Here is a 23283-nt window from a genome sequence, read left to right on the forward strand (position 1 = left end):
AGCCTTGGGGGACTCCCACTGAGAGGTGGTTGGGGGTGGACGAGGACTCATTGAAGGAGGTCGTGAAGGAGCGGTTGGAGAGGTAGGATGAAAGCCAGGTCAGGGCGAGATCGTGAATGCCCATGGATTGGAGGGACTGGAGGAGTAGGGGATGATCTACTGTATCAAAAGCTGCTGACAGGTCAAGGAGGAGGAGAATGGTGTATTTACCTTCAGCTTTAGCTAAGGCAAGGTCATTGACCACTTTGGTGAGAGCCGTTTCGGTTGAGTGGGCAGGCCGAAATCCAGATTGCAGTGGGTCTAGTAGTGAGTTGGCATTGAGGTACTGGGTCAGGCGTTTGTGAACCAGACGCTCAAGGAGTTTTGAGGCGAAGGGGAGGAGGGAGATCGGGCGGTAGTTGGAGGGTAGCGAGGGGTCAAGGGAGGGTTTCTTGAGCAGAGGCAGTACAGTGGCCTGCTTGAAGTCTGAGGGGAAGGTGCCTGTGGATAGGGAGAGGTTAAACATGGTAGTGAGGACTGGGGCCAGATCCGTGAAGTGAGGCTGAAGTAGATCAGAAGGGATAGGGTCAAGGGGGGAGGTAGTGGTATGGGAAGTCTGCAGTAGGTGGTTGACCTCCTCAGTGGTAGTAGGAGTGAAGGAGGTGAGGGGAGGATAGGGTGGAGAAGGAGTAGGTTGTGAGCAGGTGGGAGGTGAAGATTGGATATTTCCTGACGGATGGAGACTATTTTGTTGGTGAAGTGGGTGGCTAAATCTGTGGCAGAGAGGGAGGAAACAGAAGGTGGGGGGGTGGGTTTAAGCAGGGAGTTGAAGGTGCTAAAAAGACGCCGGGGATTGGAAGCTTGTGCTCCGATGAGCTTGGTAAAGTATTCCTGCTTCGCATGAGCAAGGGCAGTGTGGAACTGCTGCAGGTTAGTCTTGTACTGTAGGAAATCCTGGTTTAGTCGAGTTTTCCGCCATTTTCGTTCAGTGGCGCGTGTTTCCCTCTGGAGGTTGCGAGTATGGGTAGTGCGCCAGGGCTGGGGGTTAGGGGGTCGGTTGCGGCGGAATATTGGTGGAGCAGCTTTCTCTAGGGCTGATGAGAGAATTTGGTGATACTGAGCTGCAGCAAGATTAGGACAGGTTAGGGTGGGGAGAGTGGAGGATAGGCCATGGAGGGACTCAGCAAGGACGCCAGGGTTGAGCTTGCGTAGGTCTCGCTGCCATCGACCAGGTGGGTGGGCGGGTAGTTTGGAGGTGCCTTCCGTGAGGAGGTTGAAGGCGAGAAGGTAATGGTCTGAGGGTGGAAATGGTGCGATGTCGAGGTCTGCAATGGTGGTGGATTTAGTGAATATAAGGTCGAGAGTGTGACGTGCAGTGTGAGTGGGGGCGTTGGTGTGTTGTACTAGGCCATGTGAGTTGGCTATGGTGAGTAGCCGGGTCGCAACAGAGTTCTTGGGTTCATTGATGGGTATATTGAAATCCCTGAGGATGATGGTGGGGAGGTCAGAGGAGAGGATGTGTGGGAGCCAGGAGGCAAGGTTGTCGAGAAATTGTCGTGTGGAGCCCGGAGGGCGGTATAAGACTGCAACAATGGCTGGGAGGGGATTGTAGAGGCGGATAGTGTGGGCCTCAAATGATGTGAATTGTAGGGAGGAAGGTGGAGTGAGGACACGGAATGTGCAGGATGGGGAGAGGAGCAGACCCACCCCTCCCCCGGTCCTGTTGTCTGGTCTGGGGGTGTGACTGAGGTGAAGCCCCCCGTATGAGAGGGCAGCCTCTGCGGCAGAGTCAGAGGGGGTGAGCCATGTCTCAGTGAGTGCGAGGATGGTGAGGGATTTGGAGAGGAAGAGGTTGTGGACCTCTGTAAGTTTATTGCGGACGGATCTGGCATTCCAGAGACCGCAGGGTAGGGGGAGCATGTGCTTGTGAGTGGGATGGATGGAAATGAGGTTGGGGCGAGGATGGGTGTTGAAGTTGTTTGTGGACAGAGAGCTGTGAAGCGGGTCAGCAGGGGATGCTTGTCTGGCAGCAGGCTGTGGCCCAGGGTTAGGCGATATATCACCAGCAGCAAGTAAGAGTAGGAGGGAGAGAGTAAGCACATGTGAATGGGATTTAAATGTTTGTGAGGTTTTTGAGCTGCTGGAGGGAGAGAGAGATTTCAGGAGAGCTAACAGTTCATGAGAAGCTGAGTAAGGTGAGCAAAGCAGAGCAGATGAAATGAATATGGAGTGAGGTACACTGGGAGGATGCATATTGCAATGCAACTTGTAGATGTTTGCAGACAGGCAGAACATAAGAAAAAGTGCAGTAAACATGGTAAGTGTCAATGATTATCAGCAGGAAATTTCCAACTCCTAAACAGTTTATATGAGTATGCAGTTAGTGCAAGCAAACCTGTGTACATAAAGAGTCTACTTGGTAGTGCAACATATGTCCAGCAGTGGCATTTTGAGCAACAGCATTGGAGGCAGTTGTGGATGCAGAGTAGTAGTTTCCAGCAGAGTCCTTTGGCTGTTGAATCCTGTTTGAATTCCTGGGTGAATTCGTGGTAAATTCTTGGTAAGTTGTTGCAAAGCACTTTGTAATAAATGGCTCTTAGGAATTAAATGGCACCAAATGACCTAGGCCACAAGTGACCTTCTTGCAGCGTTTAAATAGGTATGATAGCTGCCATGGCTGAAATGGAAGTGATTCTCAATTAGAAATTGAGAAAACAGTTCAGCTGGGGATGGGAGTGGCTACCAAAAAAACAGGCCTGTAATAAATAATTGGTGGTCACTGGGCTGGAACACAAGGATTCACAGGATGTAATATGGGAATTTACAAACACTGCTGAACTACTTAAATTTATATTAAACAATCTTAGTAGCAATGTATGCAGCAAGCATACCAATTAAACGGGAAGATAACGATTGCAGTCCCAAATTGTAAGGCAGACTTTTGCAAGGAATCAGCAAGCATACCAATTAAACGGGAAGATAACGATTGCAGTCCCAAATTGTAAGGCAGACTTTTGCAAGGAATCAGCAAGCATACCAATTAAACGGGAAGATAACGATTGCAGTCCCAAATTGTAAGGCAGACTTTTGCAAGGAATCAGCAAGCATACCAATTAAACGGGAAGATAACGATTGCAGTCCCAAATTGTAAGGCAGACTTTTGCAAGGAATCAGCAAGCATACCAATTAAACGGGAAGATAACGATTGCAGTCCCAAATTGTAAGGCAGACTTTTGCAAGGAATCAGCAAGCATACCAATTAAACGGGAAGATAACGATTGCAGTCCCAAATTGTAAGGCAGACTTTTGCAAGGAATCAGCAAGCATACCTGATGAGGAAGATGAAAATAATGCAGGTTAGGTGATGCAAGAAGCAGCTTGTAGATATAGCAGTACTACAATTCGTGGTAAATTCTTGGTAAGTTGTTGCAAAGCACTTTGTAATAAATGGCACTTAGGAATTAAATGGCACCAAATGACCTAGGCCACAAGTGACCTTCTTGCAGCGTTTAAATAGGTATGATAGCTGCCATGGCTGAAATGGAAGTGATTCTCAATTAGAAATTGAGAAAACAGTTCAGCTGGGGATGGGAGTGGCTACCAAAAAAACAGGCCTGTAATAAATAATTGGTGGTCACTGGGCTGGAACACAAGGATTCACAGAATGTAATATGGGAATTTACAAACACTGCTGAACTACTTAAATTTATATTAAACAATCTTAGTAGCAATGTATGCAGCAAGCATACCAATTAAACGGGAAGATAACGATTGCAGTCCCAAATTGTAAGGCAGACTTTTGCAAGGAATCAGCAAGCATACCAATTAAACGGGAAGATAACGATTGCAGTCCCAAATTGTAAGGCAGACTTTTGCAAGGAATCAGCAAGCATACCAATTAAACGGGAAGATAACGATTGCAGTCCCAAATTGTAAGGCAGACTTTTGCAAGGAATCAGCAAGCATACCAATTAAACGGGAAGATAACGATTGCAGTCCCAAATTGTAAGGCAGACTTTTGCAAGGAATCAGCAAGCATACCAATTAAACGGGAAGATAACGATTGCAGTCCCAAATTGTAAGGCAGACTTTTGCAAGGAATCAGCAAGCATACCTGATGAGGAAGATGAAAATAATGCAGGTTAGGTGATGCAAGAAGCAGCTTGTAGATATAGCAGTACTACAATTCGTGGTAAATTCTTGGTAAGTTGTTGCAAAGCACTTTGTAATAAATGGCACTTAGGAATTAAATGGCACCAAATGACCTAGGCCACAAGTGACCTTCTTGCAGCGTTTAAATAGGTATGATAGCTGCCATGGCTGAAATGGAAGTGATTCTCAATTAGAAATTGAGAAAACAGTTCAGCTGGGGATGGGAGTGGCTACCAAAAAAACAGGCCTGTAATAAATAATTGGTGGTCACTGGGCTGGAACACAAGGATTCACAGGATGTAATATGGGAATTTACAAACACTGCTGAACTACTTAAATTTATATTAAACAATCTTAGTAGCAATGTATGCAGCAAGCATACCAATTAAACGGGAAGATAACGATTGCAGTCCCAAATTGTAAGGCAGACTTTTGCAAGGAATCAGCAAGCATACCAATTAAACGGGAAGATAACGATTGCAGTCCCAAATTGTAAGGCAGACTTTTGCAAGGAATCAGCAAGCATACCAATTAAACGGGAAGATAACGATTGCAGTCCCAAATTGTAAGGCAGACTTTTGCAAGGAATCAGCAAGCATACCAATTAAACGGGAAGATAACGATTGCAGTCCCAAATTGTAAGGCAGACTTTTGCAAGGAATCAGCAAGCATACCAATTAAACGGGAAGATAACGATTGCAGTCCCAAATTGTAAGGCAGACTTTTGCAAGGAATCAGCAAGCATACCAATTAAACGGGAAGATAACGATTGCAGTCCCAAATTGTAAGGCAGACTTTTGCAAGGAATCAGCAAGCATACCAATTAAACGGGAAGATAACGATTGCAGTCCCAAATTGTAAGGCAGACTTTTGCAAGGAATCAGCAAGCATACCTGATGAGGAAGATGAAAATAATGCAGGTTAGGTGATGCAAGAAGCAGCTTGTAGATATAGCAGTACTACAATTCGTGGTAAATTCTTGGTAAGTTGTTGCAAAGCACTTTGTAATAAATGGCACTTAGGAATTAAATGGCACCAAATGACCTAGGCCACAAGTGACCTTCTTGCAGCGTTTAAATAGGTATGATAGCTGCCATGGCTGAAATGGAAGTGATTCTCAATTAGAAATTGAGAAAACAGTTCAGCTGGGGATGGGAGTGGCTACCAAAAAAACAGGCCTGTAATAAATAATTGGTGGTCACTGGGCTGGAACACAAGGATTCACAGGATGTAATATGGGAATTTACAAACACTGCTGAACTACTTAAATTTATATTAAACAATCTTAGTAGAAATGTATGCAGCAAGCATACCAATTAAACGGGAAGATAACGATTGCAGTCCCAAATTGTAAGGCAGACTTTTGCAAGGAATCAGCAAGCATACCAATTAAACGGGAAGATAACGATTGCAGTCCCAAATTGTAAGGCAGACTTTTGCAAGGAATCAGCAAGCATACCAATTAAACGGGAAGATAACGATTGCAGTCCCAAATTGTAAGGCAGACTTTTGCAAGGAATCAGCAAGCATACCAATTAAACGGGAAGATAACGATTGCAGTCCCAAATTGTAAGGCAGACTTTTGCAAGGAATCAGCAAGCATACCAATTAAACGGGAAGATAACGATTGCAGTCCCAAATTGTAAGGCAGACTTTTGCAAGGAATCAGCAAGCATACCTGATGAGGAAGATGAAAATAATGCAGGTTAGGTGATGCAAGAAGCAGCTTGTAGATATAGCAGTACTACAATTCGTGGTAAATTCTTGGTAAGTTGTTGCAAAGCACTTTGTAATAAATGGCACTTAGGAATTAAATGGCACCAAATGACCTAGGCCACAAGTGACCTTCTTGCAGCGTTTAAATAGGTATGATAGCTGCCATGGCTGAAATGGAAGTAAATGACAGTCCTGCTCTGTTGGAGTTGAGTTAGTCGAGAAATTGTGATATTTTGGATGGGTCCCCTTTCTATATAAACACAAGATCGTCTATATATCGCTTATATAGCACAATATGTTCCTGGAATGGGTTGTTATTATATAAATTGTTTCTAGCAGACCCATAGCCAGATTGGCATAACTGGGTGCAAAGCTGCTGCCCATTGCCGTGCCCCCTACTTGTTAGTATATGGTGTCCATGAAAGAGAAATAATTATGGGCTAAAATAAATTCCACACATTGTAACAAAAAGTTTTTTTTGTATCTCTACAATATCGGATTGTAGGTAGTATTGTGTAGCCTCCATAACAAACACATGAGTAATATTTGTATAGAGCTGATACATCGTATGTGAGCCATGTATATTCCGGGAAGTGTTCTCCCCAGAATTTTTTTCCAGCCGGGTGGCATGAAAAAGTAGCCGGGTGGCGTAAAGTGGGCGTGGCCATGACGTGCTGGAAAATGGGTGTGGCCATGACATTGGCGTAGCCAACTGTATTGTAAAACTAACTCAAAAGGGCCCTTTTTTCCCCAAAGCACAGTTAGGCAAATTGTCCTTAAAGGTTTTAAAAATTAAACACTGTTTTCCCCCCAAAAACACATAATTAGGCAGCATTTCCATTACCCCAGATGTCCAATGCAGAAACCATTACTCAAAATTTCAAAAAAAGGTCAGGCTGGTGGGGTGGGTAGGTAGGTCAGGCTTGTGGCTAGTGAGGTGGATTAGTGTGTTAGGCAAGTCAGGCTGGTGGCTAGTGGGGGGGGGGGGGTAAGTAGGTCAGGCTAAGGGGTAGTTGGGTGGGTGGCAAAGTAGGTCAGGCTGGTGGACGGGTGGGTAGATCAGGCTAGTGAATGGGTGGGTAGGTCAGGCTAGTGGATGGGTAGGTAGGTCAGGCTAGTGGATGGGTAGGTAGGTCAGGCTAGTGGATGGGTGGGTAGGTCAGGCTAGTGGATGGGTGGGTAGGTCAGGCTAGTGGATGGGTGGGTAGGTCAGGCTAGTGGATGGGTGGGTAGGTCAGGCTGGTGGATGGGTGGGTAGGTCAGGCTGGTGGATGGGTGGGTAGATCAGGCTAGTGGATGGGTGGGTAGATCAGGCTAGTGGATGGGTGGGTAGATCAGGCTGGCGGATGGGTGGGTAGGTCAGGCTGGTGGATGGGTGGGTAGGTCAGGCTGGTGGATGGGTGGGTAGGTCCGTAGGGTCGGTGCCCTCTCCCTGCTCCTTACGTGTGTTGTAAAAATCCGATCCTCGGCTGCTTCCTGAGCATGTCCCCCAGCTGCAGCACTCGCTCCTTGCTGTCAGACAGGGCGCATGCTGCGAATCAGCAGGCATCCCGGCTGATTCTCCAGATCCCACCATCCGTCTTAGCAGTTGGCACGCGCGCCGCTGGCTGGCAGAGGGGCGGGTCCACGGCAAGGCAGCCTCCTATTGGCCGGTGAGCGGGGCGGACGCACGTTTATTGGTGGAGGACGCCGACTCATCCCGCCAAGTTCATCGCTGCTAGAGACTGGGAGAGGAGCTTCCACTGTGAGGAAACATCGGCAAAAGGTGTCCCCGGCTACAGGCTGCGCGGCGGCCATTTTCTGGAAGATCATTGCTCAGAGGATAAATACTTGGTGCCAGCGGGGTTTTAAAACAGGCGGGCGGGATTTTAAAACAGCCGGGCGGCCCGCCCACGTAATTAGCCATGGGGAGAACACTGCCGGGTTCCAGCTATAATCCTTGAGAATATCAATTAGGTGTTTGGAATCTTTGTTGTATGAGTCTAGTTTTTGCACATATTTTTGTAAATGATGGTCTACAAATCTAGATAGGTTGCATGTCACTGAATTTATGCCTGATATGATTGGTCTCCCGGGTGGTTTATGTAAATTTCAGGGCTGTGGAGTCGGAGTCGTGGAGTCGGGGCAATTTCGGGTGCCTGGAGTCGGGAAAAAATGCACCGACTCCGACTCCTAATGAATTTGTAACTGTAATTAAAATAGAAAATATGGTAAAATTTTCTATTTCTCAGATAATAGTCATTAAAAATAATTTATACATACAGTATATATACAGTAATAGCTGTGCTTAGTCCACAAAAATGAAATAAACCAATCAAAATTAGTTACTTGTGCTGCTTCAATAAAGCAGTCCCTGTATTTTTAAGGTCAGATATACATATCTGATTGTGACTGTATATATGATGTGTACACAGGAATCTTTTATATATACTAAATAACATCTATGCTGTAAGAATAAAGCCTGATGTGTAGCTGTGTCACTAATAGAGATGGTCAATGAGATGGAAATAATTCTGCATTGATGCTGATTTATGCAAATGTATGTTGTTAAAATTTGGTTTGGTGACTACAAATTAAAGGGTACCTGAGACGGATGAAAAGTAAAGTTTTATACATACCTGTGGCTTCCTCCAGCCCCCTTCAGGCCAATCAGTCCCTCGCTGTCCTCCACCACCTGGATCTTCTGCTATGAGTCCTGGTAATTCAGCCAGTCAGCCCATTCCAGCCACGTGCCGCTTCCACAGCCAAGAACATTCTGCACCTGCGCAATAGTGCTGCACAGGTGTAGTACGCTCCTGGCAGCGGAATATGTGCATGCGCACTACGCCCGACTGGCTCAAGTACCTGGACTCATAGCAGAAGATCCAGGTGGTGGAGGAGGATAATGAGGGACTGAATATCCTGAAGGCGGCTGGAGGAAGCCCCAGGTATGTATAAAACTTTAATTTCATCTGTCTCAGGTTTACTTTGTTACACAGTAGTATTATACTCTACATATGCACTCTCCACAGAGCTGCAGGGAATCCACTGAGAATGTTGTGCACATTGAGCACAGCGGTGTTGTCTGTCACCCATAAACCTGGTTCAGATTGTGCATGAAGAATGTGTAATAGAGGAACAATCTCCTTATTCCCCTGCAGAGTACCTGCACATCACTCTTACATGTACCCACATTTACATTGCCTAGGGCCTGATAGATGTTCTTTGTTCCGGCCTGTACCTTTTACAAGTACTCTTACCAAGGACTAGTTTTAGTCTAAAGGGAATAAATATGGCAGTCTACATATCCTTCTCACTTCAGTTGTCTTGTAAAATTCCTAAGCGTTGGCAGTTAGAGACGAATTTCACGTTACATACTTTTAATCAACAAAATTGTAATATGCAAATTAGAGGAGTCGGAGTCTGAGTCTGTGGAATCCTAAACTGAGGAGTCGGAGTCGGTGGATTTTTGGACTGACTCCACAGCCCTGGTAAAAAAAAATTTTTTTTTTACGATTAATGTTTAATGAACAGAATATAGCCAAACATATTAACAATTCTCTGCAAGCGTTAGCAAGCAGAGTCCAAATACAATGAAGTATTAATTATTTGAATAACTGCAGCGAAATAGTTGGAGTTATGAGTCAAAATCTAAAATGTTCTCCAGAACAAATGCAACGCGGTTAGCGGATCTCTAGCCCGCTTCCTCAGGCAATAATAAAGATAGGAGTAACTGCAATATAGAACAACAACATATAATAAAATAACATCTGACTACACTAGCAGATTTATTATGTTCCAATGTTTATATAAGGAAAACTCTGAAAAATATCAAATGCAGAGTTTGAACTTCAAAACTCTTAATCAATTTTATCTGTTTTTACCTATGATCAATTTTTACTCTGCTGGCGCCTGCTTTTAATAGTAGAGATGGGGTGAGGTACACCACCACTTGGAGAAAATGCACAGATAACAATGCAGCAATTTTAAGAATGTTTTATTGAAGTAACATTACTAATAAACTGAGGATTTAATCATCTGCTGTAAAAAAGATTCAGATAATGCAAAGAAATCTCTATGGGGAAAGGCTGAAAAGCCAATATAGCTATAATCTTTTGGTCCTCCAACATTTAAAAAAAGGACACAAATTTGTGCATGGGGTCAGGAACACTTCTGAAAAACATTTTTTATGAACACTGTTTATCCCTACATTTGCAAAAGTAAGTTAAAGAGACTCCGTAACAAAAATTGCATCCTGATTTTTATCATCCTACATGTTCCAAAAGCTATTCTAATGTGTTCTGGCTAACTGCAGCACTTTCTACTATGACAGTCTCTGTAATAAATCAATGTATCTTTCCCCTGTCAGACTTGTCGGCCTGTGTCTGGAAGGCTGCCAAGTTCTTCAGTGTTGTGGTTCTGCTATGAACTCACCCTTTCTGGCCCCTCTATGCACACTGCCTGTGTGTTATTTAGATAAGAGAGAAGAGAGAAGCTGCTCTAATCAGCTGGATAAATCGTCCTCTGAGCTGGCTGGGCTTTCACATACTGAGGAATTACAAACAAGGGCAAAGCTGTTTGCAGGAAGAAAAGAGCAGCCTGAAACTTCAGTGCATGGGGGAAAGAAACACACAAATGATCTCTTGAGATTCAAAAGGAATGCTGTATACAGCCTGCTTATGTATGGATGTATTTTCTATGTGTGGACATACTGTACATCAACCTACTTCCTGTTTTGGTGGCCATTTTGTTTGTTTACAAACAAACTTTTTAAAACTGTTTTTAACCACTTTTAATGCGGCGAGGAGCGGCGAAATTGTGACAGAGGGTAATAGGAGATGTCCCCTAACGCACTGGTATGTTTACTTTTGAGCGATTTTAACAATACAGATTCTCTTTAAAGTGACACTGAAGTTAAAAAAACAAACAAAAAACGTATGATATGATGAATTTTATGTGCAGTAGGGTTAATTAATAGTACATTAGTAGCAAAGACAAGAGTCCCATCTAGTTTACAAACTACACTCTGTATTTTACATTATGGAACAGAGCAAAGCTAATGACCCTTTGAACAGTAAAACTTTATCTGAAGTTGTCTTTTGCTGTTTCTTTGATGTATAATGTATGATGTATAAGTGCTTCAGAAAATAGCACTGTCTCTGACCCAAGTTGGGTTGGAGAGCTCAGAGAAGCTCTTTTGCATAGATAACTGAAGTTTCTTCACTCTTCCTGTACTGGAAACCATATGAGACTCAAATATTTGCTACTAATGTTTTATTTCCTAGCTGTACTACACATACAATTCATTATCTCACAAGTTTATTTTCACTTCGGATTCCCTTTAACCTCTTGAGTACTGCTGTGTTAAACCCCCTAAAGACCAGGCACATTTTCATTAAATTGGCCACTGCAGCTTTAAGGCCAAGCTGCAGGACCGCAAAACACAGCACACAAGTGATTCTTCCCCCCTTTTCTCCCCACCAACAGAGCTCTCTGTTGGTGGGGTCTGATCGTCCCCCCAGTTTTTTTTTTTTTTTTTTAAATAAAAAGTGTGTTGTTTTTTTTCCTGTTGTATACCCCCCTCCCTCCCTCCCCCCGCCGGCCAATCCCTGTGATCAGCTGTCATAGGCTTCAGCCTATGACAGCCGATCACCTCTGTGGCTCAGGAGGGGACAGCCGTGTCACACGGCTGTCCCCAGTACAGCGCTGCTGATGATCACAGCGCTGTACGGGTAATTAGACGGCGTTTACCCCGTCTAACAGTCTCCCGAGCGGCAATAGCCGCTCGGAGACTGAAGAGGGGGCGGAGCTCCGCCCTCCAAGAATGAGATGCGCGATATTATTCAAAACAGAGCCCCAGGACTTTACGCCAATCGGCGTTAGGCGGTCCTGGGGCTGCCGCCGCGGCCACGCCCATCAGCGTGACGCGGTCGGCAAAAGGTTAAAGCTATCTAATGCAAATCTAGAACTGGATGTAAAAAATGGTACAGAAACATCTGTTGCCTTCTTTGGGCCAAGCTCATTTAAGATGGATGAAAGAAAAGATAGCTGCACACAGTATGTGATTATTTATATACATTTTTTATGAAGCTGGAATTTGTTTTTTGCTTGTTTGGGTATATCTTTATGGCTGTCTACCACATATGGCACAAGCATTTATTGTTTTTTGGTGATTTAACAACTTGTCACACAAGTGCTATAGAAAAATAAAAATTAGTTTTCACGGGTTGTTGCTTTTTGGTATAGTTTAGGGACACATGGTGTTTACTACATGGTTTATTTATGAGCCTGAAGCATGTTTGGTTTGGGGTTCATATTGGTTTTCAGGTTAATCACTTTACCCGATTGGTTTGGTTATGCAATGTTTGCCTGGAACCTCTGTAGCAGATATCTGTGATGTTTATTTTGTGAAAAGTGTACAAGACACATCCAGCCGTTAAAGTGGACCTGAACTCTTGCACAGGACAGAAGGAAAACATAGAGAAATGCACCCTGTATGTATTTAGAGAATTTAGCCTTTTTAATTCCCCTGATTTAACATCTCATCCTCCAGGAAGTTTGTATACTAGAGAGAGGAAGTCTTCTCCACCCCCAAAGGAAACACATCACAATTAAATTAATTGGCCCCTATATAACCTTCCCCCAAATCCAGCCTCCTCAGTTTTAGTTGCGTTTCCTACCTGAAGGAGACCACACGTCATGAGGCAGAGGTTACCTGTGGGTTTCTGTCTCCATCTATTTTTCCCTGCCTTCTCCCCCTTTTGATCTGCTGGTGGGACTGCGGGTATGAGCTATCCCCATTCATGGAAGTTGCAGCAGTTCCTGCATCCTGGAATGGCGGCATGCTCAGACTGAGGTCTCGGCGTGCGGTGCTGGCAGATCCCCTGCTCTGATCGGTGTCTTGACGGGCTACTGCACGTGCGCAAGTTCCCGTTCGGGGATTGGAGCAGGGCGGGAGGCAGCGGATAAGGCGGTCTTCCGGTTCAGCTTAAGGCGGAGTTTCTTTGGCGTCTTGGCGCTATTCTGTTCCTAGCTCCCGGAACACTTGGCAGGTCGGCATGGAGCAGTCAGAAGCCTCACCCGCTGGGCCCAGCAACTCTGCTCAGGTCTCGGATTCTGCAGGACAGATGAGCAAAGTGGACGGACAGGCGGCTGATTGTGAGCATTGCCGCAGTTTGTCCACAGTCAACATGATTTTTTTGTGTGTTGCTGGGCAATGTATGCAATTAGCCTTATTAGCTGTATTAGTTAGCTTAAAATTAGGCTAATAGGAGACCTTTATTGTTATCTGTTGCAGGCTCCTCCCCTGCCTGATAAATAAGATAAATCATTAAAAGCTGTTGACAAGTCCAGGCGCTTCAAACAGTGTGATACTAAATTAGCTGAATCCTAGACTAGATCTCATTGTCAGAAATGTATAAAACCCTCTGCCCCTAAAACCGCTGACCCCTCTGTAGTCATGATGAATTTTATGGAGTCTATGCACAAGGAATTTTCTTCCACCTTCCAGACTTTCAGATCTGTTATGATGTCTCCTGTTCATTGGGGTGATCCTCAGATACTTGCTGGGCCTTTACCACCAGCTCCGCTTATTGCAGCTCCTGTGATGCAGCCTCCTCTACACCCACCACCTCCACCTGCATTAGCTCTTGCTGTGGTCTCTCAGGTTTCTCAACCAGTTGATCAGGTGCAGGATTTCGCAGTTTCTTCTTCTGCTGCTGATTCCTTGGAGGAGGGTGAGGATAGAGGGGTGTCTGGATCGGAATTAGATGACTCCCCTCAAAAACCAGCCAAATATCTTTTTAATGCTGAGGAGACTACAGAGTTGCTCAAAGCGTTTATGAAGCAGAACAGCTTGCAGAACCTGTAATACCATCATCTGCCAGAGATCACATTTGTTCAGGTTTAGAGGGTTCAGAGGGCAGAACCTTTCCGGTTCACCCAGCTATTCGACCAAAATTATGTCCCAGTGGGAGGATCCGGAAAAAAGATTATATATTCCGAGATCATTTAAACGTAGATTTCCTTTTAAGAATGAACTGTGTTCTCCCCAGAGCCTAATAGCCGGGCGGAGCGCCCACCTGGGTCTCTGTTCCCGCCCGGCTGATTTGATTAGCCTCAGAGTCTAATACTGGGTACACACTATGAAATTTTCTGGTCGATTTACTGTCAGGTCGATTATTTCCAACATGTCCGATTTGCTTTTTGATCGATTTCCGATCGATTTTCGGTCACTTTTTAATAGAAAATCGATCTGAAAATGCTCGGAAATCGATCGGAAAGCAAATCGAACATGTTGGAAATAATAGATCTCACAGTAAATCTACCAGAAAATCTCATAGTGTGTACCCAGCATAAAGCAGAGACACTTTCCTCTGCACGTAGTTTTGAATCGAGCAGCGCTGAGTGCAGAGACACATCTCCGCCCTCCTCCTCAGCTCCTTCCTATCAGCAGCGAGGAGGGGCGGGGGAAGCTCCTTGCACAGAGCACACTAGCACAGATGAGTCAGACCTTGTAAACTTTGCTGGAGATGACCACAATAGAACGTAGGGCTCTATTGCTTTTCCTTTTGGTGAGTCACCTGATCTCTCCCAGCAGTGGACAGAAGCTCTCCTCTTTCTCATTATATGTGCAGCAGGTACAAAGCCCCTTCCCAGGTCCTTCCCTTCACAGAAATGTCCTGAATACTCAGAGAAGTGTGGCTCATTAACATATCTAGAAGCTGATCATTCAGTGTGATGAGAGAACTGAGTGGTTTACAGGGCTGTAATATGAACCTGGTGCAGCATTCACTCTGCCTCCTGTGTCCCTGCTCTTCATGCCAGACTGACATTTTGTGTCAGTGATTGTTAAATCACTGTAATATCCAGCTTTCAGGATGGGCAAATATGAATGGCAAAAAGTTCAGTTCAGCATTTAACAACACCTTTAGGCTGTCTTTTCTCAGCAGTTACAGTAATTTAGGTGGAAAAAAAGCCATACATCCATTGAATTCAGCCAGAATACTTGTATGCTCTTATATCACTGTGCTTTGAACTAGCATGGTTTTTGCCAAGTCTTCTCTGGAGTTCTCACCACTCTGTCGCCTGCCTGTGTCATCAGCTTTAAAGAGAACCTGTAACAAAAAAAAGTTCCCCTGGGGGGTACTCGTCTCAGTAGGGGGGAAGCCTCAGGGTCCCAATGAAGCCTCCCCTACCCCTGTAGCTGTAGGCAATCCAGCGCTGGCTCTCCCGAAGTGTCCCTGAATCCTCCCCTGACAAAATCTGATTTACCTTTCCTGGCTCCAACAGGGGCGCTGTTGCGGCTCTCCACACGTAGATAGGCGAAAATAGCCGATCTCCGTCTGGTCCGTTCTACTGCGCAGGCGCAGGAGACTTGCGCCTGCGCAGTAGAGCTGCCCGACAGCGGCTTCATACTGCACAGGCGTGAGCATGCAAGAGAGCGTGCTTGCGCAGGCGCAGTACAGGGCCGCCGTTCTTCAGGAGCACTCGGGCTCCCTGAAGACTTCTGAAGCCTCCTTCGGCTGGGTAAAGCAGTATTTGACTAATTTAGTGAAATACTGCTACCAGGCGAGCCAGCACTGGAACGAGGGGACCAGGAGAGGAGTGGGATGGCTCTATAGGAGGTGTGTGTGTGTGTGTGTGTGTGTGTGTGTGTGTGTGTGTGTGTGTGTGTGTGTGTGTGTGTGTGTGTGTGTGTGTGTGTGTGTGTGTGTGTGTGTGTGTGTGTGTGTGTGTGTGTGTGTGTGTGTGTGTGTGTGTGTGTGTGTGTGTGTGTGTGTGTGTGTGTGTGTGTGTGTGTGTGTGTGTGTGTGTGTGTGTGTGTGTGTGTGTGTGTGTGTGTGTGTGTGTGTGTGTGTGGTGCAGTAGGAGCCATATAGAACAGCTGAGCTTACTTCAGTGTGAGAGTGGCTATGGTAACATTGTGCACTTATCACAGAGGGTATGTCCGCTGTGTACGACTGAGAATTTTAGGTGGTAACTGTTGCTCAAGCTATTGCTTATTTTATTATTTTACTTTTTAATCAGACATTGCTGCCAGGAGCTTCTATTGGTGCTAGTGCCAGTGAAGTAGTGAAGCCCACGTCCATCACGTCTCAGAAGTCAGCAGATAAAGTCTATGCTCATCAGATGGTTCGCACTGATGCCAGAGAACAAAAACTGGATGCCTTTCTTCAGCCCTTGCCCAAAGTACAGTCACCTAGTGTTCCACCCATCAGTGTGACTAAAGCTGCTGACTTTGACAAGGGTGACACAGTACAGCCATTGGATGACACCATGGAAGAAATATGTGATCTTGAAATGATATTTGCTTCTGATGCTGCTGATAGTATGGAGGAAAGCAGTGTACCGGCAGATGATGCTGCACCTAGTACTAGTACATCCTCCGCATGTCAACCACCTAGGTAATTCAAGTCTATACTAATCTGCCAAAGTTCATTTCTCTACTTTATTACAGTTATACATTGTTTATGGTTTGTCAGAATGGTTTCATATCAAATAAAAGTGCTCCAAATACATAAAAAAATCTCAAAATTCAATCAGTGCAGAACCAGATTCTTTCAGGGCCTATTTGTCAAATAAGTAGCAAAATAGTACATAACACTTTAATGTCATCAATGTTAGTTTTCATCCTGCTTTGCAATGTAGGTTGGTGAAATAATATTTATACTAAGTTTTTTAATAGGTCCTTTTTATGAAGAGGAGAGATACCGTAGTTCCTGGCTATAAAAAAAAGTGTTACTGGTTACTAAAGATTTTTATAGGTCTGTTTCCATTCCCATTATGGAGAGATTTTATAGTTATAGAAGCTGAATAAATGCATACGTCCATCAAGTCCTGTAGCAGTAAAACCCTGGTTTATTTAGGGAAAGAGAAGGACATAAACATTGAAATGAGTCTAACTTGCTTTTAGGAGGCAGAAGAAATCTTTCTTGGCTCCATTTAGCAATGTTGTAAATTACTGAATCACCCATGTATCCCAGAAATGTATTTGCTATTGATTTAGGAAAACATCCTGTCCTTTTTAAAAAAGATTAAAATGTCTACTGTATCTGCTAGAATTTGTTTTGCTAGAAGACGATTGTACACTTCCACCATCCTCGCAGTTACTAATGCTTTCCACAGTTGCACATTACATTTTTCCAACCTCAAGGATTGAGCTTGAATCTTTTGTGGTGTCTTTATTTTTGTGTACTTATACTTGAAGTTCTTAAAGGGATACTGTAGGGGGGTCGGGGGAAAGTGAGTTTAAGTTACCCGGGGCTTCTAATGGTCCCCCACAGACATCCTGTGCCCACGCAGCCACTACCAAATGCTCCGGCCCCGCTTCTGGTTCACTTCTGGAATTTGAGACTTTAAAGTCTGAAAACCACTGCGCCTGCGTTGCCGTGTCCTCACTCCCGCTGATGGCACCAGGAGCGTACGGCGCAGGCCCAGTATGGTCTGTGCCTCCGCCGTGCGCTCCTGGTGACCTCAGGGGAAGCGAGGACATGGCAACGCAGGCGAAGTGGTTTTCAGACTTTAAAGTCTGAAATTCCAGAAGTGAACCAGAGGCGGGGCCAGAGCATCGGTGAGTGGCTGCGTGGGCACAGGATGCCTGCGGGGGACCATTAGAAGCCCCGGGTAACTTCAATTCATTTCCCCCCCCCCCCCTACAGTGTCCCTTTAAGATATTGCTCTAATAAATACTGTAGCATGCTTGCTTTACTTATTTTATTCAAGGTTAAAAATGCTGTCAAATCACCTCAGTATGTATGGTATAAGCTGCTACTGTGTGCTTGTTGTTAACCACCCTGGCGTTCTGATTAAATCGCCAGGGTGGCTGCGGGAGGGTTTTTTTTAAATAAAAAAAAAACTATTTCATGCAGCCAACTGAAAGTTGGCTGCATGAAAGCCCACTAGAGGGCGCTCCGGAGGCGATCTTCCGATCGCCTCCGGCGCCCAGAATAAACAAGGAAGGCCGCAATGAGCGGCCTTCCTTGTTTTGCTTATATCGTCGCCATAGCGACGAGCGGAGTGACGTCATCGACGTCAGCCGACGTCCTGACGTCAGCCGCCTCCGATCCAGCCCTTAGCGCTGGCCGGAACTTTTTGTTCCGGCTACGCTGGGCTCAGGCGGCTGGGGGGACCCTCTTTCGCCGCTGCTCGCGGCGGATCGCCACAGAGCGGCGGCGATCAGGCAGCACACGCGGCTGGCAAAGTGCCGGCTGCGTGTGCTGCTTTTTATTTGACTAAAATCGGCCCAGCAGGGCCTGAGCGGCAGCCTCTGGCGGTGTTGGACGAGCTGAGCTCGTCCAGACCGCTCAGCAGGTTAACTAGCTGCAGTGTGTGCGGATCTTTGTTTGAAAAAACATTTCTATGATGGTCATTTCTTCCTCACTTGTGTTTGCACTGTTAATCATTCATGTGCAGATCTTATCAACACTCCAGCAAAGATTAGCATATTAACCGATCGATGAGTAGGAGTGAAACATCTAAATCAGAGCTCAAATGATTAATAAAAGTACACTGCTGTATTGCCTGGTAGATCTCCTGTTTTCTTTCGGCCACTATGCCACAATCTATTGCCGTAGCTCTGAACTCGGCCCACGTCTTCACCTATAGACAAGCCACCGCTTGAACAGGACACAGAATACGTCTCCTGACTTCGGTTACCCCCAGGTCTTACCATGCAAGGTATAGCAGCTGAGGCCGAGAAAACCAGAGTACCACCAGAGCAAACAAAACTATGGATGAAGTACACAGATCACACCAGGAGCTATGAACAAGGAAGTAAGATTGCTCAGAGCGACCGCAGCTCTGAGCTTCCGATAACCGCCACAATAAACTAGACACAATGGTTGCTCAGTGTGACCGCAGCACTGAGCATCTGATGTCCACCACACTACCGAGTACAAGCACAGACAGACAGATGGAATGTTTGCCAATCTAATCGCTGCCCTTTTTGATAGCAAACATCCACACTGGCACGGACAAGACAAACAAGTAGAAGCGTAACTAATAGCAACCACAGCCTATAGTTACGTTCACAGGAACAGGACAAGCAAGAATCCTACCAATCACCAACGTGGTGAAGGCAGTCTCCAAACTGTCAGGATAGGAAAAGACTTCACTGTACCCCCACGGGTGTGGTGAACGTCCAAGCAGGCAAAGCAAGGTAATGCAATACAGTATTCAAACTTTACACAAGGAACCCAGCAATCAACTAAGGCAAGCTGAATGCTATGACGGGCAAGGTGTGAGAGGAGAAGCAGGCTTTTCTATGGTCATCAGCCAATGAGAGCAGACATGCAAATTCCCACAAAGCTGAATGGTAATTACGCAATCCCGTGTTAGGCTGATTGAAGGCTGCAAGCTTACTGTGAATGGAAAAAGACTCTCATTACAAATGCATGCCAAATTATGCAATCACATGCATTTAAGAAATCCACAGCTGTCTGGCTGCAGTTCAACTGCACCAAGTCCTAGGTGGATTCATGACAACATCCTGAGGTACTCTGAACTGCAGAGTGATTGCAGATGGCAATGAGACTCATTGCGAATGCAATCAAAACTAAGCTACCAAATGCAGGCAGAGAAATCAAAACTGCTCGATTGCAGTGGAACTGCAACCGACAGGATATGCTACAGGAGGGATCCTTATAACTGCATTATTGATCACAATTTCATTTTAAAACTTTATCATCACATTAACTACTTGAGGACCCACCCTTTACCCCACCCTTAAGGACCAGCGCTGTTTTAGCTGATCTGTGCTGGGTGGGCTGTGCAGCCCCCAGCACAGATCAGGGTGCAGGCAGAGCGACCAGATCGCCCCCTTTTTTGCCCACTAAGGGGATGATGTGCTGGGGGGGTCTGATCGCTCCTGCCTGCCTGGGTGTTGCGGGGGGGGGCACCTCAAAGCCCCCCTCTGCGGCGAAATTCCCCCCCTCCCTCTCCTCCCTCCCTTCCCCGGAGATCCGAGGCTGCACAGGAACGGATCTGTCCTGTGCAGCCTCTAACAGGCTCCTGCCTGTCATGTGACAGCGATCCCTGGCCGCTGATTAGCCGGGGATCGCTGATCTGGTACAACGCTGCTACTGTTAGCAGCGTTGTACGGATGTAAACAAAGCAGATTATTTCCGCTTGTTTACATTTAGCCTGCGAGCCGCGATCGGCGGCCCGCAAGCTATTCACGGAGCCCCCCGCCGTGAATTGACAGGAAGCAGCCGCTCGCGCGAGCGGCTGCTTCCTGATTAATTAGCTTGCAGCCGGCGACGCAGAACTGCGTCGCTGGTCCTGCAGCTGCCACTTTGCCGACGCGCGGTATGAGTGAGCGGTCGGCAAGTGGTTAAAGTAGGAGTACACTAACATTCTTAATGTTTGTTTTTCCTGGTGGGGGGGTGGGGGGGAGATTTAGTGTAATTGGGTTATTTTGTCTAAAATTATCTAATTTCCTGGTTTTTTTTTACATAGGAAAAAGAGGTTGCGTGTGGATTCAGATATTGAAATGGCAGAGGATGAGAGTGATAGTACAATGACAGCAGCAGCCACACCAAGAAGAAGGGTCATCAATTTAACAAGTGTATTGTCTTTGCAGAAGGAAATAGAGGACCACGCTCACAACAGTAAGGCAAACATATTGTATGGCTGCATACCGTTAATACGTTTCACTCTATTTTATTCTCTTTAGCTGGAATAGGCATTCTAGACAGACGTATAGCCATACTACCAGTTTTCATTTCAGCTATCCACTTAAGCATTTCATGAAATGTAAAAATGTAAAGGGACAGTACGTGAAAAAGGATTTTGTATAGAATGTAGATATGAAGGTTCAACTAAAGGGTGTAGAAATGAAAGCAAAAATCTCTTGTATGAATGGCTGCAGTAATCAGTGGCACTTTACATCAATAATCATCTGAAATACATACGTTTGTTTGGGTTTATTATGGTGGAAGAATACTTAATAATATGTGAGACAGATGAATGGGCTAGAGCAATGAAGCAGGTCATGTGGGCACTGGCGGCGCTATTGTAAAACCAGTGCCGAAAATTACCCACCCAAATTACTGCGGCCCCCTTTTTATGTGTATTATAGTACAGTCTGTATAGTATCAATACATTTCCTCAGATACCAGCATAGATCATTTGTCAAATGAAGAGATTGCATTTCAATGCACTAGTTTAACTAAAGCATTTAATTGTTTTGGATGAGTTTTCCAGAATTCATTGTGCTTAGAGGTGCAATTTCTATGCGCATGTACCAGCTATATGTAGGGAAGTAAATTTTTGTCTAGAGTAAACAAGGGCCGCCAACTGTCAGATTACCGACAATATTGGGCATAATTCACAAAGCTTTTTCACCTGTTTTCTTCCGTTTTCACCTTGTGTACGTTACATTTTTAAGCTCCAAAAGAGCAAAAATATAATGAAGGTAAGAAAAGTAATATTGAAATTGAATTCATCAGGAACAACTTACTTTGAGTGATTATTTTGCGTGTTAAAGAGAATCTGTATTGTTAAAATCGCACAAAAGTAAACATACCAGTGCGTTAGGGGACATCTCCTATTACCCTCTGTCACAATTTCGCCGCTCCTCGCCGCATTAAAAGTGGTTAAAAACAGTTTTTAAAAGTTTGTTTATAAACAAACAAAATGGCCACCAAAACAGGAAGTAGGTTGATGTACAGTATGTCCACACATAGAAAATACATCCATACACAAGCAGGCTGTATACAGCCTTCCTTTTGAATCTCAAGAGATCATTTGTGTGTTTCTTTCCCCCTGCAGCTATCTTCCACTGAAGTGTCAGGCTGTTTCTTCCTGCAGAGTGCAGACAGCTGTGCCTGTATGTAATTCCTCAGTATGTGAAAGCCCAGCCAGCTCAGAGGAGGATTTATCCAGCTTGTAAAAGATAAGAGAGAAGAGAGAAGCTGCCCTTATCTAAATAATACACAGGCAGTGTGCAGAGAGGGGCTTGGAAAGGGGAGGTGCATCACAGAAACACAACACTGAAGAACTTGGCAGCCTTCCAGACACAGGCTGACAAGTCTGACAAGAGAGAGATAAGTTGATTTATTACAGAGATGGTTATAGTAGAACGTGCTGCAGTAAGCCAGAACACATTAGAATAGCTTTTGGAACGTGTAGGATGATAAAAAACAGGATGCAATTTTTGTTACGGAGTCTCTTTAATGTGCTGAAAGGTTACTTTTATTAATAAGGTGACAAATAAGTCATGTATGAGAAGTTTTGTGAATTGAGCCCAATATGTGAAACCGGCAGACTGTTGGCTGTCTGTAAAAACAGAAGTTAGATGATTCTTCTTGGATATGTTGAGATGTTTTTTACATGGTACCCGGCTTTGCTTTTCACAGCTCTCCACCATCCTACAGTATGTTTGTATATTCTGATTGCTTTGGTTGTATTATAGGCCTCCAGGAAATGCTGCGACATCATTCGTTTGTAGGCTGTGTTAGTCCACAGTGGGCACTGGCTCAGTACCAAACAAAACTCTACCTTCTCAATACCACAAAGCTGAGGTAAGAAAAACATTGATGAGAAGATGAGGTATAGCTATTTAGAACTGTTATAGTGACTTAAAGAGACACTGATGCGAAAAAATATATATGATATAATGAATCAGTTGTGTAGTAGGGGTAATTACTAGAACATTGGTAGCAAAAAAAAAAAATTCTCATATTTTTATTTTCAGTTATACACTTTTTTTTTTTTTTCATTGCATTGCATCATTCTCTAATATTTGCAGTTTACACATTACACTGCATTCTAAATGTTTTTACAGAACAGGCAGTGATCTTTTGACCTGTCCTGAACTGTTCTCTGCAAAAGAAAAAAACAATACAGTTGAGGTAACAACCTTCAGAAGTCAGAGCTCTCTGCGACTTTGAAAGTCATGGAGCTCAATGGCTATTTGCATAGATAACTGGAGTTTCTTAACTCTTCTTGTACTGGAAACAAATATTAAGGTGTGTACACACGCACTACTGTAACGAACGACGAGTCCATCAGACCCTTCTGCTGGGTGTGCGGGCGTTCTGCTTAGCGGATCATTCAAAAACAGCCTTATCAGTCTGCTGACAGACTGTACACACGCTCTACTGTCGGCAGAACGCCAGCACGCCCAGCAGAAGGGTCTGACGGACCCGTCGTTTGTTACAGTAGTGCGTGTGTACGCACCTTTAGACTTACTGTATGTCTCTGCTGCTAATGCTTTATTTCTTAGCTGTACTACACATACAAATCATTATATCATACTTTTTTTTCCGCTTCAGTGTCTCTTTAAAACTTGTATTCTTCATACCTTCTAATACCAAAATAAAAAAAACCACACACACATCAAGTTTATTGCTAAGTAGTTCAACACTGCTTTGCAACATGCTCATGTTGGCTAGGCTACTGTAACTTAGATACTGTGTATTTTTTTTTCAGTAGTCTATGTACTAATAGTAGGTG

General features: G+C 44.7%; 1 protein-coding gene across 1 annotated transcript in view; it reads left to right on the forward strand.

Annotated features, from left to right (window-relative positions):
- MLH1 (mutL homolog 1) overlaps nucleotides 1–23283 on the forward strand; it is a 199908-nt gene that overhangs the window by 150548 nt on the left and 26077 nt on the right. Inside the window, exons 12-14 of the mRNA XM_068236537.1 lie at nucleotides 15856–16232; nucleotides 20284–20435; nucleotides 22241–22349. Coding sequence (XP_068092638.1) covers nucleotides 15856–16232; nucleotides 20284–20435; nucleotides 22241–22349 — 638 coding nt within the window. The remainder of the gene's footprint in view (nucleotides 1–15855; nucleotides 16233–20283; nucleotides 20436–22240; nucleotides 22350–23283) is intronic.

The sequence above is a fragment of the Hyperolius riggenbachi genome, chromosome 5 (assembly GCF_040937935.1).
Source record: "Hyperolius riggenbachi isolate aHypRig1 chromosome 5, aHypRig1.pri, whole genome shotgun sequence".
NCBI classification, from domain to species: domain Eukaryota; kingdom Metazoa; phylum Chordata; class Amphibia; order Anura; family Hyperoliidae; genus Hyperolius; species Hyperolius riggenbachi.